Here is a 22344-nt window from a genome sequence, read left to right on the forward strand (position 1 = left end):
AGTACTATTAATGTTGTGAATACCACTTAGAAGCAAAGTGAAAATGGCTATGTGCAAACAGCATAAAACCAGAACAGCCTGCAACTAACTCGCAGTCTGTTCCGATTTGATGCTGTTTGCTGCTCATCAGTATATAACGGTTGGGAATGAAGCCTTTAAAAATTTAATGTAGGAAAGAAGGTCTTTTATTAAATTTAACTTTCTAATGCGTAAAAATAGTAAAATACGTATCTAAGTGGTAAAGGGTTGATGTTTTTAATACCAATACATGTTCTGATTGAGATTGCGGATGATGCATTTTTGTTTGGGATCGTTCAGATAAATGATCAACATTTTTGTGGGTTTTAATGACCTAAAGCTTTTCAGTTGTTTAAGGACCAGTATGTGTAAAAGTTCACATTGACATTCTTAGCATTCTGCATTTCAAGTGTCAATTGTTCCAAGTATGCGTACAGTAAAGCTTATGTTTTATCAATGAGATTCATTAAACCCAGTGTTTTTTTTTAAATAAATATTTTGGGATTGGGGCCATGTCCCTTTGTATTAGACAAAATCGTGTTGTTTTGACTAAAATTGGCAAAGCAGTTTTGTTAATATGTTGCTAACAAATATGTTAAAATTAAGAAAAAGTTATTTCAATATTATATTTACAAAGGTTCAATTTATAGAGCTTTATTTGAGATGAATTAAAAGTTAAGACTTATGTACATTTTTTTTAAACCTTCAATTGGGATTTTTTAGGTTCCGTTTGGGTATATATACTTTTTTCAAATGGGAATGGGTCCCCCTATCGGACCCTCATTTGAATGAAAAAACACTGATAGTACATGAAAGTAGCTCAGGACCCTATTGACCAAACAATTCTCAATAAAATAATTTTTTGGAATGTTAAACTTACAGAATGGCTTAAATTTTGCATTAAACTTGGCACTAACAACCTTTATTTACATCATTTTTCATGTAGAACATTATGTTTATATCTCAAATGGAAGCCTTTATATATTCAAACGCTAGCTGTAGCTGTATTTTTAGCTCACCTGTCACGAAGTGACATGGTGAGCTTATGTGACCGTGTGATGTCCGTATGTGCGTGTGTGCGTGCGTGCGTGTGTCCGTCAACAATGTGTTTGTGTAGACAGTAGAGGTCACAGTTTTCATCCAATCTTCATGAAATTACGTCAGAATGTTTATCTTGATAAAATCTGGGTTGGGATTGTATTTGGGTCATCTGGGGTCAAAAACTAGGTCACTAGGTCAAAAACTAGGTCACATAATAGGTCAAATAATAAAAAACCTTGTATAGACAATAGAGGTCACAGTTTTCATCCAATCTTTATGAAATTTGGTCAGAATGTTTATCTTGATGAAATCTGGGTTGGGATTGTATTTGGGTCATCTGGGTTCAAAAACTAGGTCACTAGGTCAAAAACTAGGTCAAATAATAGAAAAACCTTGTGTAGACAGTAGTGGTCACAGTTTTCATCCAATCTTTATGAAATTTGGTCAGAATGTTTATCTTGATGAAATCTAGGTTGGGATTGTATTTAGGTTATCTGGGGTCAAAAACTAGGTCACTAGGTTAAAAACTAGGTCAAATAGTACAAAAACATTGTGTAGACAGTAGAGGTCACAGTTTTCATCCAATCTTTATGAAATTTGGTCAGAATGTTTATCTTGATAAAATTTGGGTTGGGATTGTATTTGGGTCATCTGGGGTCAAAAATTAGGTCACTAGGTTAAAAACTAGGTCAAATAATAGAAAAACCTTGTGTAGACAATAGAGGTCGCAGTTTTCATCCAATCTTTATGAAATTTGGTCAGAATGTTTATCTTGATGAAATCTGGGTTGGGATTGTATTTGGGTCATCTGAGGTCAAAAACTAAGTCACTAGGTCAAGTAATAGAAAAACCATCAACAATTTGTTTGTGTAGACAGTAGAGGTCACAGTTTTCATCCAATCCTTATGAAATTTGGTCAGAATGCAGGGCTTTCCTTTGACCCGAGCTCCCGGGTTTTGACGCTTGAAAATTACAGAACACCCTTGTTTGACTCTTGAGAAAATTACGTCATTTGTCACATGTGACCTGGGGGAATGTACCAACATGCGTCAAAGAGATCAAAAGTTGTTAAGAGTAATCCATAATTGGCTTGGGGCGGAGTATCTTTTGGTAGACGCTAACCGTTATCGACTGTTTCCAATCATTGAAGCACAAGTCCGCCCAGTAGGCGGAGTTTTGCCCATTCAGAAATCTAGTAATGACCAATTAAAACACTGCTTGTTCGATGACGCGTGTATCAACAATCCATAATTTATCTGAGCGTTTGTTATAACCTGTTTGCAGAAACGACAAGTATTAAACCCACAAAAACAGAATGGACTCACCCGCGTCAGTTTTAATAATATCCAATATATAATTATAACGTCCATATCCACAATATTTTGAGAAATACTTCCACAATATGTCAGAATGTATTTTCAATGCTGAATACAGTGTACCCAACCCTGTTTCATTCCATGTTTGCTCCGTTCAAAGACGCGCGAAAGTTATGATGGCATATGTACATGTACTGTCTACAACGTCAATTTACACGCTTTGCATCAGAGTTGCTAAAAATAACCATAGAACTGGTATAACTGACCGTGTGGCAAAGTGACAAATTTGGATGCTGCATGTGCTAATTGATTACAACATAGGTGTAATAATTGACCATTTGAGACGGCATAGAAAATCGGCCTGTTTGTCACACGTCTTCGGCAAAGATGGCACATGAAATAATTAAATCCGGATTTGAGCCGTCCAGGATAGATTTTGAGATAAATGTAAATCCGATTAGTTAGTTTAAAGGGGTATTTTAATGGTAAACGGCTGGCACTAACATGAGCAGTAACTGACAACACATCTTCGCTACTTTCCGAAAACCGTACCATTCTACGAACGTTGCTAATGTCCGCCAACTATAAATTATCTATTAGCAAAGTAAAGCACTGCAATATCATACTTAAAACAATATGTCAACCAAATTATATATTAATTGCGTATTTGCTAGGTTACTTATTACTGGCTTTCATTTTCTGCAGACAAACAAAACACATTTTATTTCATTCGCAAACGACGTATCTCTTCTTGTTTTCGGACAGTCGTTTTCGGAAACGGTATGGTTCGTCGATTTTAATTTATTTCCAGTGATCTTGATAACATTTTTTATAGAATGATGCATACACGTGCGGTGTTACGGATGGTCTGATTGATAAAATTTCGCATTGTACTCACAAAAAATTGCACATAGAAAGAAAATAAAGAATAAAAATAAGCAAGGGCTCGAGGGGCTCTGTCCTCTATTTCCTTTATCCTACGGTCTCTGAATCTCTGCTTAATTTTCCGTATGTCGAATTTGGGACCATTGACACCCCTGATATATTATGTCACTACAAGTGCGAGTGTTTTTTTCGTATTGATTTCACTATGCTCACAATTTTGGTCACAATGTATGTTTACATTATCTCTTTTATTGACTGGAATATAAGAAATAAATGTTTAGATATTTGTTAATTTGTTGCTTTTTATGTATTATATCTCAGTAATTTGCTTAAAGTACAAAAAATCATTGACCCTCCTGCGTTAAAATTATGACTCATACAAATTTGATTTTGACTCTTGAAAATTTGGTCCTAAGAGTCATTGACTCTTGAGATTTGAGGTCTAAGGAAAGCCCTGGAATGTTTATCTTGATGAAATCTGGGTTGGGATTGAATTTGGGTCATCTGGAGTCAAACACTAGGTCACTAGGTCAAAAACTAGGTCACTATGTCAAATAATAGAAAAACCTTGTATAGACAATAGAGGTCACAGTTTTCATTCAATCTTTATGAAATATGGTCAGAATGTTTATCTTGATGAAATCTGGGTTGGGATTGTATTTGGGTCATCTGGGGTCAAAAACTAGGTCACAAGGTCAAATAATAGAAAAACCTTGTGTAGACAATAGATGTAACAGTTTTCATCCAATCTTATTAAAATTTGATCAGAATGTTTATCTTGATGAAATCTGTGTTGGGATTGTATTTGGGTCACCTGGGGTCAAAAACTAGGTCACTAGGTCAAATAATAGAAAAACCTTGTGTAGACAATAGAGGTCACTGTTTTCATCTAATCTTTAAGAAATTTGGTCAGAATGTTTATCTTGATGAGATCTGGGTTGGGATTGTATTTGGTTAGTCAGATGAGTGATTCAGGGCCATCATGGCCCTCTTGTTCTTGGTTCTAAGTATATTCTTTATTCTTGAGTGTAAGAATGTGTTGGTGAATACGGGCCCAGATCAACTGTCACATGCATTAAGCCCCATTTTCCAAGAGCACCGCACAAACACGTCACATGCATTAAGCCCCAATTTCCCAGAGCACCGCACAAACACATCACATGCATTAAGTCCCATTTTCCCAGAGCACCACACAAACACATCACATGCATTAAGCCCCATTTTCCCAAAGCGTCGCTGAAACACGTCACATGCATTAAGTCCCATTTTCCCAGAGGCGCCGCTCAAATGTGTAACATTTTCTATGGAATGATTGATATATTGGTATGTCATCTATTGACTCTGTTTCCTTGGAAACCTTGTGATGGCAAAATTGTTAATTAAATTTCATCCATAATATTATAATAAATTTTAAATTATTGCAAATAAAGTTCATGTAAAAAAATCAATGAAATTGATAAGAAAAAATGAAAATCCGTGAACATGACCCTTCAGGCCCCCTATCCTGTTATTTGTTGTAGGTGTACGGGCTGGGAGAGGCATGGAAGGGCGGAGACATGCAGGGTCAGGGCGGAGGTCACAAGGTTAATCTCCTGCGACGGGAACTCAAGAAGTACAAAGACCGTGATGACCTTATTGTCATGTTCACTGACAGGTAACCTTGACGCACTTCCAATGACAATCTCCACGCACAGTTGTCGTTCCTTGCTCTCACATACAACTCTGCGAGAGGCTCAGCCCTCCATTTTGTCTATAAAATAGATAAAACCTCACAAACGCATTCAACGTATATTTGATTGGATATTTAAGATCGCATGCATTAAATTAAGAAATATGACTTTTAAATGTACGATAAATCGTGCAAAAACTTGCGAGTTTTAATGCAACTCTTTGGAACTAATTTATTGCCCATTTACGCAGATGGAATCATTCCACGCACTTCACAAATGTAAACAATTGAACATATTTTTTTTGAGTGACGTTAGGAATTGCTCTGACTTGTGTATGTATGTTGGTTTCTTAACATAAAAAAAACATATCAATTTTATAATAATGAATTAAGACTGATATAAGATATCATGGTATGAGATGGTTTTCTTTAATGCAGTGAATGCAATGTAACCGTCGTGCAAGAGATTGTTTAAACTTTAGTATTCTGTAACCTCAATGATGAACGCTTGGAATGATCATGACATAAATGAGACGCTTTCATAACAATAGTCCGTTCTGAGCCCAACACAGAGGTGAATGTAATGTAACCATTGTGCATGAGATTGTTCCAATGATTCTTGTGGCAAATGTGGGATCTATTATGAGCTTGTTTTCACTTACAGGTTATCTCAGCCTTGACCTACTTTTAGTTATATTTATGCCCCCCTTCGAAGAAGAGGGGGTATATTTTTTTTATATCTTTGAATAACATTGAATCTACCTTACAATGTGATAACATGTAGATTGACATTTCAGAAATTAAGAAATTAAGACTTAATTTTTACAAGATATTTCTTGTAAAAAGACTTTGATTCTCATTATACATTTGATGGCGTTTATTAAAACATGGAAGACAGACAAATTGAACTAGAAAGCATATTTAAGAACAGAAATTGACGTCTTTAATGCTTACAAAAGGACTTTTATTAGCTCATCTATTTTTTGAAAAAAAATTATGAGCTATTGTCATCACCTTGGCGTCGGTGTCGGCATCGGCATCGGCGTCCGGTTAAGTTTTGCGTGTAGGTCCACTTTTCTCATAAAGTATCAATGCTATTGCATTCAAACTTGGTACACTTACTATCATGAGGGGACTGGGCAGGCAAAGTTAGATAACTCTGGCTTGCATTTTGACAGAATTATATGCCCTTTTTATACTAAGAAAATTGAAAATTTTGGTCAAGTTTTGTGTTTAGGTCCATTTTATTCCTTAAGTATCAAAGCTATTGCTTTCATACTTGCAACACTTACTAACTATCATAAGGGGACTGTGCAGGCAAAGTTATGTAACTCTAACTGGCATTTTGACGGAATTATGGGCCCTTTATACTTGAAAATTTTGTTAAGTTTTGTGTTTTGGTCCACTTTACCCCTAAAGTATCATAGATATTGCTTTCATACTTGGAACACTCGCAAACTATCATAAGGGGACAGTAAAGGACAAGTTGCATAACTCTGGTTGACATTTTTATGGAATTATGGCCCTTTTTTGAGTTAGTAACTTTGAATATATGGTTACATTTTGTGTTTATATCCACTTTACTTCTAAAGTATCAAGGCTTTTGCTTTTAAATTTCAAATACTTTCATGCTATCATGAGGGTACTGTACCCGGCAAGTTGAATTTTACCTTGACCTTTGAATGACCTTGACTCTCAAGGTCAAATTATTAAATTTTGCTAAAATAACTTCTTTATTTAAGATGAGATTGGATTGATACTTTGACAAAACAACTGTTACTTGACATACCACAATAGATTCCCCAAACCATCCCCCATGCCCCCTGAATCCCCCCCTTCCCCCGAATCCCCCCTCAATCCCCCCCATTATTTTTTTGGTTTAATTAAAGAATATCTAATAAATGACCACCACACCCTCATACTATACCCCTCCCACCCCCACCATAAAAAAATAATTTTTATGCCCCCGGTAGGGTGGCATATAGCAATTGAACTGTTCGCCAGTATGTCAGTCAGTCTGTCCGTCTGTCCGAAAAAAAATTTGACATTGGCCATAACTTTTTCACTTTTTAAGATAGCAACTTGATATTTGGCATGCATGTGTATCTCATGGAGCTGCACATTTTGAGTGGTGAAAGGTCAAGGTCATCCTTGAAGGTCAAATGTCAAATTTATGGTGTCTGTCCGTCCAAAAACTTTAACATTGGCCATAACTTTTTCAATATTGAAGATAGCAACTTGATATATGGCATGCATGTGTATCTCATGGAGCTGAACATTTTGAGTGGTGAAAGGTGAAGGTCAAGGTTATCCTTTAAGGTCAAATGTCAAATAAATGGTGTCTGTCCGTCCGAAAACTTTAACATTGGCCATTACTTTTTTAATATTGAAGATAGCAACTTGATATTTGGCATGCATGTGTATCTCATGAAGCTGCACATTTTGAGTGGTGGAAGTTCAAGGTCAAGGTCATCCTTTAAGGTAAAAAAAAATAAATGCAAAGCGGCGTTCTCATGAAGCTGCACATTTTGAGTGGTGGAAGTTCTAGGTCAAGGTCATCCTTCAAGGTCAAAAGTCAATTTTTTTTTGTTAATTTCAAAAAGGCGTTCTCATGAAAATGCACATTTTGAGTGGTGGAAGTTCAAGGTCAAGGTCATTCTTCAAGGTCAAGGTCATCCTTCAAGGTCAAAGGTCAAAAAATATATTTCGAAGCGGCGTTATCATGAAGCTACACATTTTGAGTGGTGGAAGGTCAAGGTCATCCTTCAAGGTCCAGGTCATCCTTTAAGGTCAAAGGTAAAAAAAAAAAATTCAAAGCAGCATTTTCATGAAGCTGCACATTTTGAGTGGTGGAAGTTCAAGGTCAAGGTCATCCTTCAAGGTCAAGGTCATCCTTCAAGGTCAAAGGTCAAAAAAATAATATTTCAAAGCGGCATTCTCATAAAGCTGCACATTTTGAGTGGTTGAAGTTCAAGGTCAAGGTCATCCTTCAAGGTCAAAGGATTTTTTTATATATATTTCAAAGCGGCGTAATAGAGGGCATTGTGTTTCTGACAAACATTACTCTTGTTTTTTTTTCAAACATGGTTAAAAAACACAAATATTTATTTTATTATTATTTTTTATATTTTTGAAATACCGTCCAACCATTCCACCCAAGAATACTCCCCCCCCCTAAATTTTTTTTTTTTTTTGCATTTTTGGAAGATAATGTAATAAATGACCACACCCCCACACTATACACCCCTCTCCACTCCACCCCTCCCTCCTTTGTGATTGAAATTGAGATAGGTCCCTCCACCTTTAAAAAAAAAAAAAAAATGAGCGGTCTGCATCCGCAAAGCGGTGCTCTTGTTTTTATTTTAGTTACGATGTTGTGTTAACATCAGGATCAGAGGATATTCTGGAGAAGTTCCGAAAGCTAGACGCTCGTGTTGTGTTCTCAGCAGAAGGTTTCTGCTGGCCTGATAAGCAGCTGGCTGTAAGAATCTTTTAAAAATTCCAAAGTGCTGTTATTGGTGATAATTGATCTTTTCCTAGGAACTTACACATCTGTTGCAGGGTTAACTGTTTGCATGACCACATTTTCAGGTGATAATAGCATAAAATGAATGTGCTGGTTGAAAACAATAACGTATAATGGAAAAATAGACATTTAAAGACTTCAATTGCATTGTAAAATAATCCATCATATAACAGTTAATTCTCATAGCCATAGAAAATGTTTACCCGCATCCTTGTTTTCTCACAATATTTGTATTTCCATTTTCTAGGACAAGTATCCAGAGGTGAAGTTACATGAAAAGAGGTTCCTAAACTCTGGAGGTATGGACCATGTTCACAGTGCTTTTTAACCCTTTACCACATAGATACATATTTGGACACATTTGTTGTCCTTTTTAAAGTTTTATTTAATTAAAGACCTTTCTTCATAAATTCAAGTTTAAAAGGCTTCATTTCCAACCCTTAGATACTGATGAGCAGCAAACAACATAAAACCTGAACAGACTGCGAGTTTCTTGCAGGCTAGTCTGGTTTTATGCTGTTTGCGCATAGCCATTATCATACATAGCCATTATCACACATAGCCATTATCACACATAGCCATTATCACGCATAGCCATTATCACACATAGCCATTATCACTTTGCTTCTGAGTGGGAAAAGGTTATTCCCTACCAAATGAGGGGATGGGGGGGATTTAATGCACTTAGCATAATGATAAAAACAATTTTGTTGTGTTCAGAGAAGGTAAGAGTATGAAATATTTGTTCAGTATGAATTTGATTGTTGAAAAATTTTAGGATTTGGCTTGAATAAAGATTTGGAAACATTAAAAAAATCTCCTTCTGATTCACAAGATAATTTTCCTGTAGAGACTCTGATGGGGATGACATTTTGTTGTGGCATCATTTTTGTCACATCATTTGAATGTTTGTGCTAAAATTGAATGCCTTCATCTTAAAGCACAGCCTTCAGGATTTCTATGGATTAAGGAAATCACCCTTGTCGTTTTCAGGGTTTATTGGATACGCCAAAGATGTGTACGAGGTTGTCTCCCATGGCAACATTGAGAACACAGACGATGATCAACGATTCTACACGACCATCTATTTGAATGTTAAACTTCGGGTAAGCTCTGCTTGAATTTACTGGGAAAAGGTAATTTTGTTGGAATCAGTTATATTTAAGAAACAAGTTGATACAGGTGTACTGAAAATTATACCAGGTAAAAATGTAAATATTGAAAACCGGTATATGTGTTTTTGTTCATTCATTCCTGAAATAGTTTAACCCATTTATGCCTAGTGGACTCTCCCATCCTTCTAAATTGTATCACTTTATTTCCAGTATTAGGGATGTCAAGTATATTTATTTCTCTATTTAGAATATTTCTTACAGAAATTCCTTTAAGCAAACTGAGCAGACCCAGATAAGACGCCGCATCATGCGGAGTCTCATCTGGCTCTACGCTGTTTGCCAAGGCCTTTTTTCTAGACGCTAGGCATAAATGGGTAATTCAGGGTTAAAATGTTTTGTATTGTTATTTAATTATATAACAGTGTTATGTAGATGGTTGGTTTTATCATGTAAAATATTTACCCTTTGTATTTTATTCTCTGTTTAATTTGAAGGAGAAATGGAGTATAAAACTTGATCGACGGTCAGAAATATTTATGAATCTCCATGGAGCATTGGGTAGGTTTGATATGATTTAAGCTACTATACAAGATGTGCTTTTAATATAAAATATAATTAAATAGACAGATTGTAGGTCTTAACTTCTTTTATTTTAATTATTGGTTTGTATTAACGTCTCTTTATTACTGTTAGTTTTATGTAAAATTAAAACATTTGTGACACAATGTACAACAATCTTTTGATCCAGGAGAGAGAGTTATAGTATTGCATCTACTATTGAAATGATAAGTAGATACAGTAGTTAATTGTAAACCATCATGTTTTTAGGTGATGTGATGTTGAAATACAAGGGAGCACACAGTTTTCTGTACAATGTGAAAACAGGAACAGTTCCCATTGTTATACATGGGAACGGGCCAATTAAGGTACTAAAATCTTCATTATTTTGTATAGCATTACCAGCTAGGTCATTTATGCTTCTGTAGCAGTTTTTATTGCATCAAGGACACAAGGCAGTAAAACAATCAAAATAATTTCAATTTGACTGTATTTCAAAACACAAGCATATGTGTCTATTGAAAAATCTGATTTCATCATTTAACTCTTTCCCCATCAGAAGCGAAGTGAAAATGGCTTTTGCAACCAGCATAAAACCAGAGTAACTCACAGTCTGTTAAGACTTTATGCTGTTTGCTGCTCATCAGTATTTTAAGGTTACAAAAGCAGGTTATATAACTTGAATCTAGCAAATAAGATATTTAATTTAATTAGATTTTTAAGGGACTACGAATACATCAAAGTGCCTTAAAGGGACCGTCAACCGCAATTGATGGAAAAAGAAAAGTTCTAAAATACCGTATTTTTTTACAGTTATTAGTTTATATTGATTAAAATATCACGACTGGTATATTTCATTACTTGAAAAAAGTTGTTAAGTTTTCATATTTTCAGTATATTTGGTAATAAATTTTACTGGGTATGTGTACAAGGTAACTACCAGTTGATTAAATAAATAACGCAAGTAGATTGATCATCGTCACGTGGTAAACCCAGGAATGAAAATTGTGCAAGCGTAGTGATTTGTTTATATTTTATTTATAAAATGATCAATCTACTTGCGTTATTTATAGTGAGTATATCGTAATGTCACCTATTTTCGCGATGTACTTTTGATTACAAGTTTTATAAACTTATAATTGTAGAAAAATACGGTATTTTAGAATTTTTATTTTTTCTTCAATCGCGATTGACAGTTCTTAAATAAGGGTTAAACGGGTTATTATTTTTATGCAATTATAGACAAGAGGCATTAGATGTCTGTGGCAGTAGATGTTAAATGAGGTGTGTTACATTTATACCTGAGTGAACTCTTATGAGCAGGGATCATATTTTCCCGCAACATCAATCGGTCTGGATTTAAATGGGGAAAAAATGTCCGAAAATGTATATCCAAAATCACGACAAATTACATTTAAATATAAACCATTGATTTTGCCATTCATGAAGGTGGTATAATAAATGTACAAATTTAATTCGCTTAGGCATTTTTTTTAACGGAACATACAAGTTTTCTTATTTGGTTCTATCATTTGCTATTTCATTGTTGTTTCGTGTGCTGTTTTATCTGACTTTTCATCGTTGTCAATATTATTAATCTGTCATTCTGTGTGATTTGAAATCACGCATCTTAACTTCCAGTCGTGTACGCAAATTATTTTGATTCTAACACGTTTTTTACTAAAGATTTATAGAATGTTTATTATTTTTCTTGTGTACTATTTTATGTGAATGTCTGCCATAAAAATAACTTTCGGCTGTTCTGTCGATCAGATCCGCGACTTTCATTCATTTATTGCCGGATTATTACGCTGGTGGAAAATGTATCTGCATGTTTTGTTTAGTTACATAGTGTACTTTCAGGTCCGCCCATCATTATTGCAGAATATCCGATTTTCTTCTTTGTTTATATGAAAGTTTACTGTTTCATGCATGAAATGCACAATGTCCATGTGGATAACATCAAGGTTTTCATCTCCCAAGTAACTGTCAACGATTTTATCGTGGACGAGTACACATTACGGACCGATTTATTAGTGTGCTAGGTATAAGCCATTGAAATTATCGATTGATATTGACACGGGTTATTCACTCATGACTAATACACAACCGCGCGAATCTTTGCTGCTTGGGGTCATAGTCCGCCTTATCACACCTAATCGAGATAAGAATGTAAATAGGGTGTGTTAGCATGTGCACTGTGTAATCCATTTCATGACATTGGAATTTTAGCAAACAGAATCGGACCGACTGTTTGGGATTTTCAATCGGTCTTTCATGACCCCAATCGGTCTAGGACCGACAAAACCAAAAAAATATGATCCCTGCTTATGAGATTCCACATCTTGTCAAGTTCCAAAGTTCAAATTTTGTGTTAATAAACTTTATATTATATACTGTTATTACTCTAAGTTTTCAGACACTTAAAAATAATAAACAAATTTTGTGTCGGAAAATTTAGATATGAAAATATTTAAAAGTACTACTGTTCGAAAATTTAGAGACATATGTGTTATGTTTGTTTGTCAATTATTATATTGAAAAAAAAACAATTAATAAATGTGCAATAACTGTATTGTGTTGTACTCTCCTTTCTCTGCTTTCTATATATATACAATTTCATTTATTTGCCATCTCTTACCTGAAATGGTATATAAAAACGTTATAAAAACTACCATACTGCTTCCTGAATATAATTTCAAATGCTGTTGGGTGAAATTATTGTTTATTATTGGTATACATGGAAATCTACCTAATAACGCAATTGTAATGGTCAATTGCACTCAGGGCTTTCTTTACCAGGTTTTATGACCTTAATCCGGTTGTAAAACTCCACGATCAAAGGTCCCAGATAAGCGAAAACAAGGCAGAAATCTAGTAAAATAGCTCTGTAAAATATACAGTCAGAAAATTGGAGTCTTTAATTATGGACGAATACCCGTATGTCAAAAAATAAAGAGTCAAGAAAAATAATTATTTTGGCTAAAAAAGGGGGTGTCCGAAAACTTAAGAGTTATTACGTTAGATGCATTTTTTGTAGATTCAAGTTAGAGTATGTCAGAACAAAATGTGTCAATGATTTTTTTTCAAATTTAAATTGCTATACTTAAATTAATTACCTAGTAAATCTAATTGAACAAAAACAACCAAAATAAAAATACAAATGTTATTTCTCTGTAATAAAATAACAGAAATGTTTTAAATCAGGTGTTGAAAAAAAATAGTTATCTTTTAATTGCATTAATTGTTTTCATTCTGCCACATGATGGCTATTTAACCCTTTGCATGCTGGGAAATTTGTCGTCTGCTAAAATGTTGTCTGCTGAATTTCTAAAATTAGCATTTTCTTTGATTTTTTCAAAGAACACTCAGAATAGCAAACAGTTTGGATCCTGATGAGATGCCATGTTTTGTGGCGTCTCATCTGGATCCAAACGGTTTGCAAAGGCCTTCAAAATTCGGTTCCAGCTCTGAAAGAGTTTAAACTCAACATCCCTGAAACACACAATATACACACTTGACATGAAAGGTGCCAACAAATAGGGCAAATCCTAGCTATTTTGCCTTAAACCTTTGCATGCTGGGAAATTTGTCATCTGCTAAAATGTCGTCTGCTGAATTTCTAAAATTAGCATTTTCTTCGATTTTTTTCAAAGAATACTATCAGAATAGCAAACAGTTTGGATCCTGATGAGACGCCACGTTCTGTGGCGTCTCATCTGGATCCAAACTGTTTGCAAAGGCCTTTAAAATTCAGCTCCAGCGCTTTAAGGGTTAACCAAGTAAAGGGTATTGATTCAGCTTACTGCATAAGCGTTTTGTTTACTATCTGGATTTTTCTGGATTTCAAAACAAACGTTGGCGGTGGTAATGGATTGTGATATACTGGTAAATGTATTTCATGCCTAAGGTAATTCAGTCTTAAAATCTTCAAATTTGGAATAATAAGTCTTTGGGATCTTTACAATGTCAATCGGTCTACCCATGAAAGAAAAAATAATGTCCTATGAATAATAATGATTTCCATTATAAATCCATGATTGTACAACTCAAGCATTAATTGACGCCTGATAACTGGTCAATTATGTCGTACAATTCTACCTTACAGCCTGATTTTAATCATCTATTACTGGTCTATTATGGCATACAATATTACCTTACAGCCTGAGTTTAATTGTCTCTAAATGGTCAATAAGGGCATACAATATTACCTTACAGCCTGAGTTTTATCTTTTTTTACTGGTCAATTACGACATACAATTTTACCTTACAGCCTGAGTTTAATCATCTCATACTAGTTAATTACAGCAGAAATTCTACCTTATATCCTGATTTTAATGGTCTCATACATGTCAATTACTGCATACAAATTTGCCTTACAGCCCGAGTTCAATCGTCTTGCCAACTACCTGGCTGATAGCTGGACCCTGGGTTCAGGATGTCTGTCATGTGAAGAGGATACAATAAGCTTGCAGGGAATGAAGGTAATCACTCTTATAGAGTTATATATGGATATAAGACTTAATGCATGTGCCTTATTTGTTGTCCTAGATTGGCCTGTGCAGTCCACACATGCTAATTTGGGACGACACATTGGCTGGAACTGTATTTTTTATTTAAAAAACTTTGAATACGAGCAGAATAATCTGGGACAACACTTTACGCACATAAAGGTCTCCCAGAAACAGGCTCATATAATTATATTAATTATTATCCAATCATAGCATTTGGTCATACCTTGTTGAGGGGCGGATTTTTATGCCCCTGGTAGGTGGCATATAGCATTTGAACTATCTGTCCGTCCGTCCGTCAGTCCGTCCAGAACTTTAACATTGGCCATAACTTTTGCAATATTGAAGATAGCAACTTGATATTTGGTATGCATGTGTATCTCATGGAGCTGCACATTTTTAGTGGTGAAAGGTCAAGGTCATCCTTCAAGGTCAAAAGTCAAAAAATACAATCCAAGGGAAGTAATAAGCTTTAAAAGGGAGTTATATAAAACCTGCCAAATGATGTATTGAAATTTTATTTCAAAGCGGCGAAATAGGGGCATTGTGTTTCTGACAAACACATCTCTTGTTTTTTACAAAATAGCAAATGTATTTTGTTTTCAATTTTCCCAGAGCACATGATTATGTTTGTTGTTTTGGATGAGTGAACATTTTAATTGTTTTTTAATAGTTCAAGAGAGGTTCAAATGGTGATCGCTTAACAGAGACTTTCCTTTCTTCCAATATTTAAAGTAAAAGGCAATATGTTCAGTTTACTTAAATCCTTTTGTTGAAATTTATCAAATCTGTGTAACCATGGTGATGCTAAAATACATATGGGCCGCACTCTGGGAAAACGTGGTTTAACGAGTAAAGTTTGACCCAGATTAGGGACAACAATGCTAGCGAGTAAAGTTTGACCCAGATTAGGGACAACAATGCTAGCGAGTAAAGTTTGACCCAGATTAGGGACAACAATGCTAGCGAGTAAAGTTTGACCCAGATTAGGGACAACAATGCTAGCGAGTAAAGTTTGACCCAGATTAGGGACAACAATGCTAGCGAGTAAAGTTTGACCCAGATTAGGGACAACAATGCTAGCGTGTAAAGTTTGACCCAGATTAGGGACAACAATGCTAACGAGTAAAGTTTGACCCAGATTAGGGACAACAATGCTAGCGAGTAAAGTTTGACCCAGATTAGAGAAAAAGGCTAGATTAAACTTTACCGGTACGCAGTTGTTTACCACTATCGACAAAGCGGGGGTTTGGGGGCGGTAGCCCCCGATACTAAGGAAATATATAGGATAAAAAGGATTAGAAGGTGTTGCGTTAGTTGTTATGTGTTAGGTGTTAAGGGTTAGGGTTAGGGTACGCTGTTTGATGTTAAGTGTAGCGTACCGGTAAAGTTCTAATCGTCCCGAGAAAACAATGCTAGCGAGTAAAGTTTGACCCATATTAGGGACAACAATGCTAGCGAGTAAAGTTTGACCCAGATTAGGGTCAACAATGCTAGCGAGTAAAGTTTGACCCAGATTAGGGAAAACAATGCTAGCGAGTAAAGTTTGACCCAGATTAGGGACAACAATCATGGACTTAACTTTCTGTTTAATGGTGTTTTTCGTTTAAAGGAAGTCTCTTCTTAGTGAAAATCAAATATAAATGGAAAGAGTTGTTCCTGATAAGCCTTTGCAGAATGCACAGGCTAATCTGGGATGACACTTTGCACAACTTAAGCCCTGTTTTCCAAGAGATAGAAATAAAGTTAAGCAATGTAACTTTTGGCTATTGAAGAATATACACCGCTGTTTTTAACCACTTGTAGGATGAAGACCATCCACTGTTGATGATAGGGCTATTTGTTGAACGACCCATGCCATTCCTGAGAGAGTTCTTCCAACATGTGTCAGCCCTCGACTACCCAAAATCCAGAATAAGTCTCTACATGCATAACAGTGTACGTTTGTTGAGTTTTTTTTAGTTTTTAACTTATTTTAGTCACAGCTGGCAGTTTAAATACTCACTCTGCCTGGGCAAGCTAAGCTGAGAATTTAAAGTCTTAAGAATAAAGAATATTCTTTAAATATTGGAATATTCACGATTTGCTATACTTTTGAGTCTATTTTAGCATGAACCACATCCATGTGCAACATTGTTTATGTAGAACATTTTGTGATTATGTTATGGCAAGTGGTAGCCTGTAAATATTCAATCTTGGACTTATTTTTCTTGGTTGTTAGTCTAATCTTTCTTCTTAAGTCTAAGAATAGTTGGTGAATCTTGATTAATATTGCGCGCACATAGTTTTGCCAGCAATTCACAGCTGCCCCACTTGAGTCAGAGGTAGCAGGAGAAAGGCCATAGAGAAATTCCATGGCTAATCTAAACCTATGTTTTTGTGGCTGGGTGAGGATTGACAATCAATTCAGTGCTTTACAAACATAGTAAGCTGAGAATCGCCTTGCAGTGTTTGTTAATTATTTGTTAATGTTTTGATTGCAAAGTGAATATGGTGTCCCCCTTGTGATTAGGAAGGCCAAGCTTTGATTCCCACTTGGGTAGTGTTCTCACGATTGCTTCATAAGACACTGATAAGTGGTTATTCTCATGGAACAAACTCAAGAGTGTCTCATTGAGAATCATGCGTTTTATGCTATGGAGCTCAGATATACATGTAGACCAGAAGCAATAGAATAAACGTTAACCATGATCAATATGATTTTTTGCAAGTCATGTTTTCAAATTTTGAAACAAAAGCTTTTGTCATCAACTGGAATGGTAAAGTTAAATTATTCAGACTTATTTTCGTTTATTTGTTTAAAAGCAAACTATGGTTTCATTCTTAGCTATGGACATGTTTCATGTGACATGATTATTTATTCAGCAGAATGTATTGTTGCTTGATTGTTTTGGCAGTGTCATGGTTTCATTCCTTCATCTGTGTCATTTATCCATGTATTTCTGTTTAGATGTAATAATTCAATCCTTGATTCAGAAAGAAGTTCAAAGTATTGTTTCAAAACATGTACCGGTAGTACAAATTCACAATTGTAAAACCTTGGTCTGCGAAAGATGATTTATTTGTCATAAATTCTTAATTGGTTTGCTTCCTATGGGTGCACAGAACATAGGAAAAGTAGAAATTGTCTGTGGTTTTAAACTTTGTATGTACACATTGTATTTTGTTACAATGATGATTTCAAGACTAGTTACACAATTCCAAAGCTTTGATCATTCAATATTTTATTCAGTTGTGTTTGTAAATATCAAATTTATGATTAACAATGTTTCAATGGAATAGAAAATTGAGTTTGCAATAAATTATTTCTGCTTCAATATTTCTAACTTTTAGCTGGCTTAGAAAATCTAATTGGTAAGGATTCAACTTGTATGTGTTATATTTAATAATATGAAAACATGCAAATCTTTGCAATTTTCATTGAAATAGTTCTAAAAATGAATGAATGTTAACAGTTACAAAGTTCACCTGTTCCTAATTTAAGTTCACTCAGAAAGCCATTTGAAAATCATGTAGTTTGTCAAGATTACAAGTTAAACTTCTGATGTAACAGAATTTATCTTCGTTACAATTTCAGCTTCATTGTTACAATTTTCAGTTACATATTGAACTCCATTATAACATGTCTGTGTTAAAATTGAACTTCATTTTAACAGTTCTGCTTTTAAATTGATTGTTATTGTGACATTTCCCTGTTATCTAGTGAACATCATTATAGCATGTCTTTGTTTACCATCTTTTTCTGTTTTATTAAACTCCATCAGGAAGAGTTAATCATCTTGTCTCTGTTTTATTTAACTTCATCAGGAAGAGTTAACCATTTTATATCTGTTTTATTTAACTCCATCAGGAAGAGTTAACCATCTTGTCTCTGATTTATTTAACTCCATCATGAGTTAATTTTAAAACATCTTTATTACAAGGTGACCTTCTATAGACTGTGTCTTTGTTAATTTTAAATATGTTGTCTAAAATATTGAAGTTCATCATATCATTTCTTTGTCACAGGTTGAACTTCATCAGAGGGAGTTAAAGAGCTTCCTGTTGAAGCATGGCCAGGAGTATGAATCCCTTCACATTATCAACCCTTCAGAACAAGTGTCCGAAGTAGAGGCCAGGAATGCAGCCATGTAAGAGATATTTATCTGGTTACTGCAACAAAATTAATTTTTATAACAACACATTGTGGAAACATAAGCTTTATCCTATCAGTATATAAGCATTTTTTCAATTGCTTTTATAAGAACACTATCTATTAGGTGGCCACAAAAGGAAGTGTAGTATACAAAACCCACAGCTGAACTTGGATATCAATGTTGTTTTTTCTTCATTTTTAGCTCGGCTGTTTTCGGAGAAAACCCGAGGTATTGTCATAGCCAGCTTGTCCTCCGCTGTCCGCCGTCCGCCGTAATCGTCGTACTAAAACCTCTAAAATCAAAGTGCTTCCACCTACAACTTTGAAACTTCATATGTAGATGCACCTTGATGAGTTCTACATGCCACACCTATTTTTGGGTCACTAGGTCAAAGGTCAAGGTCACAGTGACCTCTAAAAAGAAATAAATAATATTTTTTCTGACAAGCTTTTGCAGCCGAGCGTTGGCACCCGTTATGCGGTGCTCTTGTTTAAGTATTTTGACACTGTCCACATGATTTAGGGGGATAGCATACTAGTATGAATAGAATATAAGTTGAGCATTGGGTACTTCATTCTTTATCCAACATCCACCTATTTTATTTTTTATTTATTTTGAAGTTAATGAAAGAAGTGTTGAAATTTCAATGCTAAGTGAAGCCATTTTCTTATGACACATGACAACAAATACATAGATGAAATTGTTGTCATTTATTTAATTGTTGCTAAGTTTGAAATTGTTTCTGTAGTACAAGCAACTGATATACACATACGGAAATTTCCAAGTTTAAAATTTAAAAGATGAAAAATATGTTTTAGTTGCTTCTTGAATGTTGCCCCCTTATTACTGATATGAGCCTCGTTTCTCACAAACTGGGCTAATTGTATGTGCATAGTGTCATCCCAAATTAGCCTGTGCATTGGGCACAGGCTAATCAGAGACAGCACTCTCTGCTTTTACAGATTTTTCATGAAAAGGAAGCGTTTTCTTAACAATAATCCATTCTAGACAGAAAGTTTTGTCCCTGTTTAGCCTGTGGGAATTGCATTAATATACATGTAAATGTAAACAAACATGCAATAAGGCCTATTTTCCCAAAATGAGGCTGATATTATTTTGTTGTGCACAGTGAGAAATGTATCAAGAAGAGCTGCCAGTATTACCTCAACATTGACGGGGATGTGCATCTGGAGAACTCTGGTGGTTTGAAACTACTGATGCAGCAAAACAGGTGGAGCATTTATGGTTTCACATTTTGCATAATTTACTAGTAGATAAATTATGTGCCAGCAAAATAATTGATTAAAAAATATATACAACTCAATGATTGTTGTAAACTATTCTGATATACACTGTAACTCCAATATAAAGCGCTCCGTTATAACGCTGAATCCAATATAACGCGGAGGGTGCTTGGATCCCATTTTTTCTCCAACCTTCCATTTGATTTCTGATTCAAATCGGTATTATGCAACTTCATGTATTTTCAGACAATTCAAAGATGGCGGCAATCACAGTCATGTTGATTGCTTTATTCAACCGTCCGTTGAACCGATTATAATCGCCTCGAGGTTAAACAACACAGACAGCTAATTGGTGTTAATCTGTAGTGTAATGTCAATAAAGGTGTGAAAAACTCGCGTGTCAGTGTTTATTACATGTATTCCTCATCAGAGCGGTTCAGTGCAATAATTTCCATAAGTGCAAGCGGGATAGTTATACAATTCAAGTAATTCAAAACGATTGAAACATTCTTACTTTGATATGGATGCAGTTTGACTAAATGAAATGCGCGGCTGTGAAATATACTGCCTACTGTATTAAACAACTTTTTCTGTCATTTCATTATCATTCTGGTATTTTGTCATTTAATCTTTCAGTTGGTGTATACGAAATTAAATAATGCAGACGATTTATTTACATGCGAACGCAGTGTACTGGCAATTGTTAACAGAGTTTCACTTTCATTTTCGCGCGGTATCAGAAAGTCCCCGAGAAACGCGTTTTTTGCATGCGTATGACGCAATAAAACATTTTTTTGTACATGAGTCGTTGTGCATTCAATCTAAATTTAATGTCGCTCGTCCAATGAAAGCTCTGCCCCATAATGCACTGTCCTCTTAACACTTCTGAAAATGGCATATATGCGTACAGTTGTGTTTACGAATTTCTTAAACATATATCGTCATTAATGTTGAAAATTATTATTTTTTAAGTGATGTTGCAATTTTCTTGGATTATCGGTTAAATGTGCACATAAGAAAAGCGGTATGTATACTGTTATCGATACGATTCGGTTTATATGCATGTATTTGCGTCAACACAGCATGGCAATATACATGACCTATATTATAAGCTATTCTATACCTGTTTTTTTTTATAGCGCCCTGCAGTAAATGAGCTCAAAACCTATAACGCGGATCCGTTATAACGCTGTTTCGCGGCTTGGACCCCATTGACCGCGCTATATTGGAGTTACAGTGTAGTGGAATAATGTGAAATAAAACTTCAAAAGTATTGGTAAAAAAAGTGCTGGAAATTAAAATTTGCATGCTCAAACACAATATGTCATTTAACCCATTCCCACTCAGAAGCAAAGTGAAAAAATGGATATGGGCAAACAGCATAAAACCAGAACAGTCTGTGAGTAAATCGCAGTCTGTTCAGGTTTTATGCTGTTTGCTGCTCATCAGTAACTAAGGGTTCGAATTGAAGCTTTAAAAACTTGAATCTAGTAAGAAAGGTCTTTACTGAAATTCAACTATCTAAGGGACTACACATGCGTAAAATACATATCTTAGTGGCAAAGGGTAAATGTTAAAGTATTTTTATGAAAAGGGTTGTCTCATGATGCAGGTCAGTGTTGGCGCCCATGATATCACGCTACACCAAGGCCTGGTCCAATTTCTGGGGTGCTGTCAGCTCCACAGGCTTCTATGCCAGATCAGAGGACTACATGGACATTGTGGGCAGGGATAAAGTGTAAGTCAGAACAGAGATAGCGTGTAAGTCAGAACATGGATAAAGTGTACGTCAGAACAGAGATAAAATGTAAGTCAGAACAGATATAACGTGTAAGTCTGAACAGAGATAAAATTTAAGTCAGAGCAGAGATAAAGTGTAAGTCAGAACAGAGATAAAATGTAAGTCAGAACAGATATAACGTGTAAGTCTGAACAGAGATAAAATTTAAGTCAGAGCAGAGATAAAGTGTAAGTCAGAACAGAGATAAAGTTGAGTCAGAACAGAGATCAAGTGTAATTCAGAACAGATATAACGTGTAAGTCTGAACAGAGATAAAGTGTACATCTGAACAGAGATCAAGTGTAAGTCTGAACAGAGATAAAATGTAAGTCAGAACAGATATAACGTGTAAGTCTGAACAGAGATAAAATGTAAATCTGAACAGCGATAAAATGTAAGTCAGAACAGAGATATAATGTAAGTCAGAACAGAGATAAAACAGAAATAAAGTGTAAGTCAAAACAGAGATAAAGTGTAAGTCGGAACGGTGATAAAGTGTAAGTCAGAATAGAGATAAAGTGTGTAGGTCGTAACAGAGATAATTA

The 22344-nt window shown here is 35.1% G+C and overlaps 1 protein-coding gene and 1 long non-coding RNA gene across 3 annotated transcripts in view; one reads left to right on the top strand and one right to left on the bottom strand.

Annotated features, from left to right (window-relative positions):
• LOC127832512 (uncharacterized) overlaps positions 1–22344 on the bottom strand; it is a 270730-nt gene that overhangs the window by 69237 nt on the left and 179149 nt on the right. The gene's annotated exons all lie outside the window — the stretch shown is intronic.
• The window catches only part of LOC127832507 (procollagen-lysine,2-oxoglutarate 5-dioxygenase 1-like), a 49358-nt gene that overhangs the window by 15854 nt on the left and 11160 nt on the right, over positions 1–22344 (top strand). For both annotated transcript variants that reach the window (XM_052358009.1, XM_052358010.1), the window contains exons 3-13: positions 4781–4914; positions 8296–8410; positions 8703–8754; positions 9449–9561; positions 10065–10128; positions 10399–10496; positions 14511–14612; positions 16446–16577; positions 18648–18769; positions 19905–20006; positions 21632–21757. In XM_052358009.1, coding sequence (XP_052213969.1) covers positions 4781–4914; positions 8296–8410; positions 8703–8754; positions 9449–9561; positions 10065–10128; positions 10399–10496; positions 14511–14612; positions 16446–16577; positions 18648–18769; positions 19905–20006; positions 21632–21757 — 1160 coding nt within the window. The remainder of the gene's footprint in view (positions 1–4780; positions 4915–8295; positions 8411–8702; positions 8755–9448; positions 9562–10064; positions 10129–10398; positions 10497–14510; positions 14613–16445; positions 16578–18647; positions 18770–19904; positions 20007–21631; positions 21758–22344) is intronic.

Source organism: Dreissena polymorpha, chromosome 5 (genome assembly GCF_020536995.1).
Source record: "Dreissena polymorpha isolate Duluth1 chromosome 5, UMN_Dpol_1.0, whole genome shotgun sequence".
In the NCBI taxonomy this organism is placed as follows: domain Eukaryota; kingdom Metazoa; phylum Mollusca; class Bivalvia; order Myida; family Dreissenidae; genus Dreissena; species Dreissena polymorpha.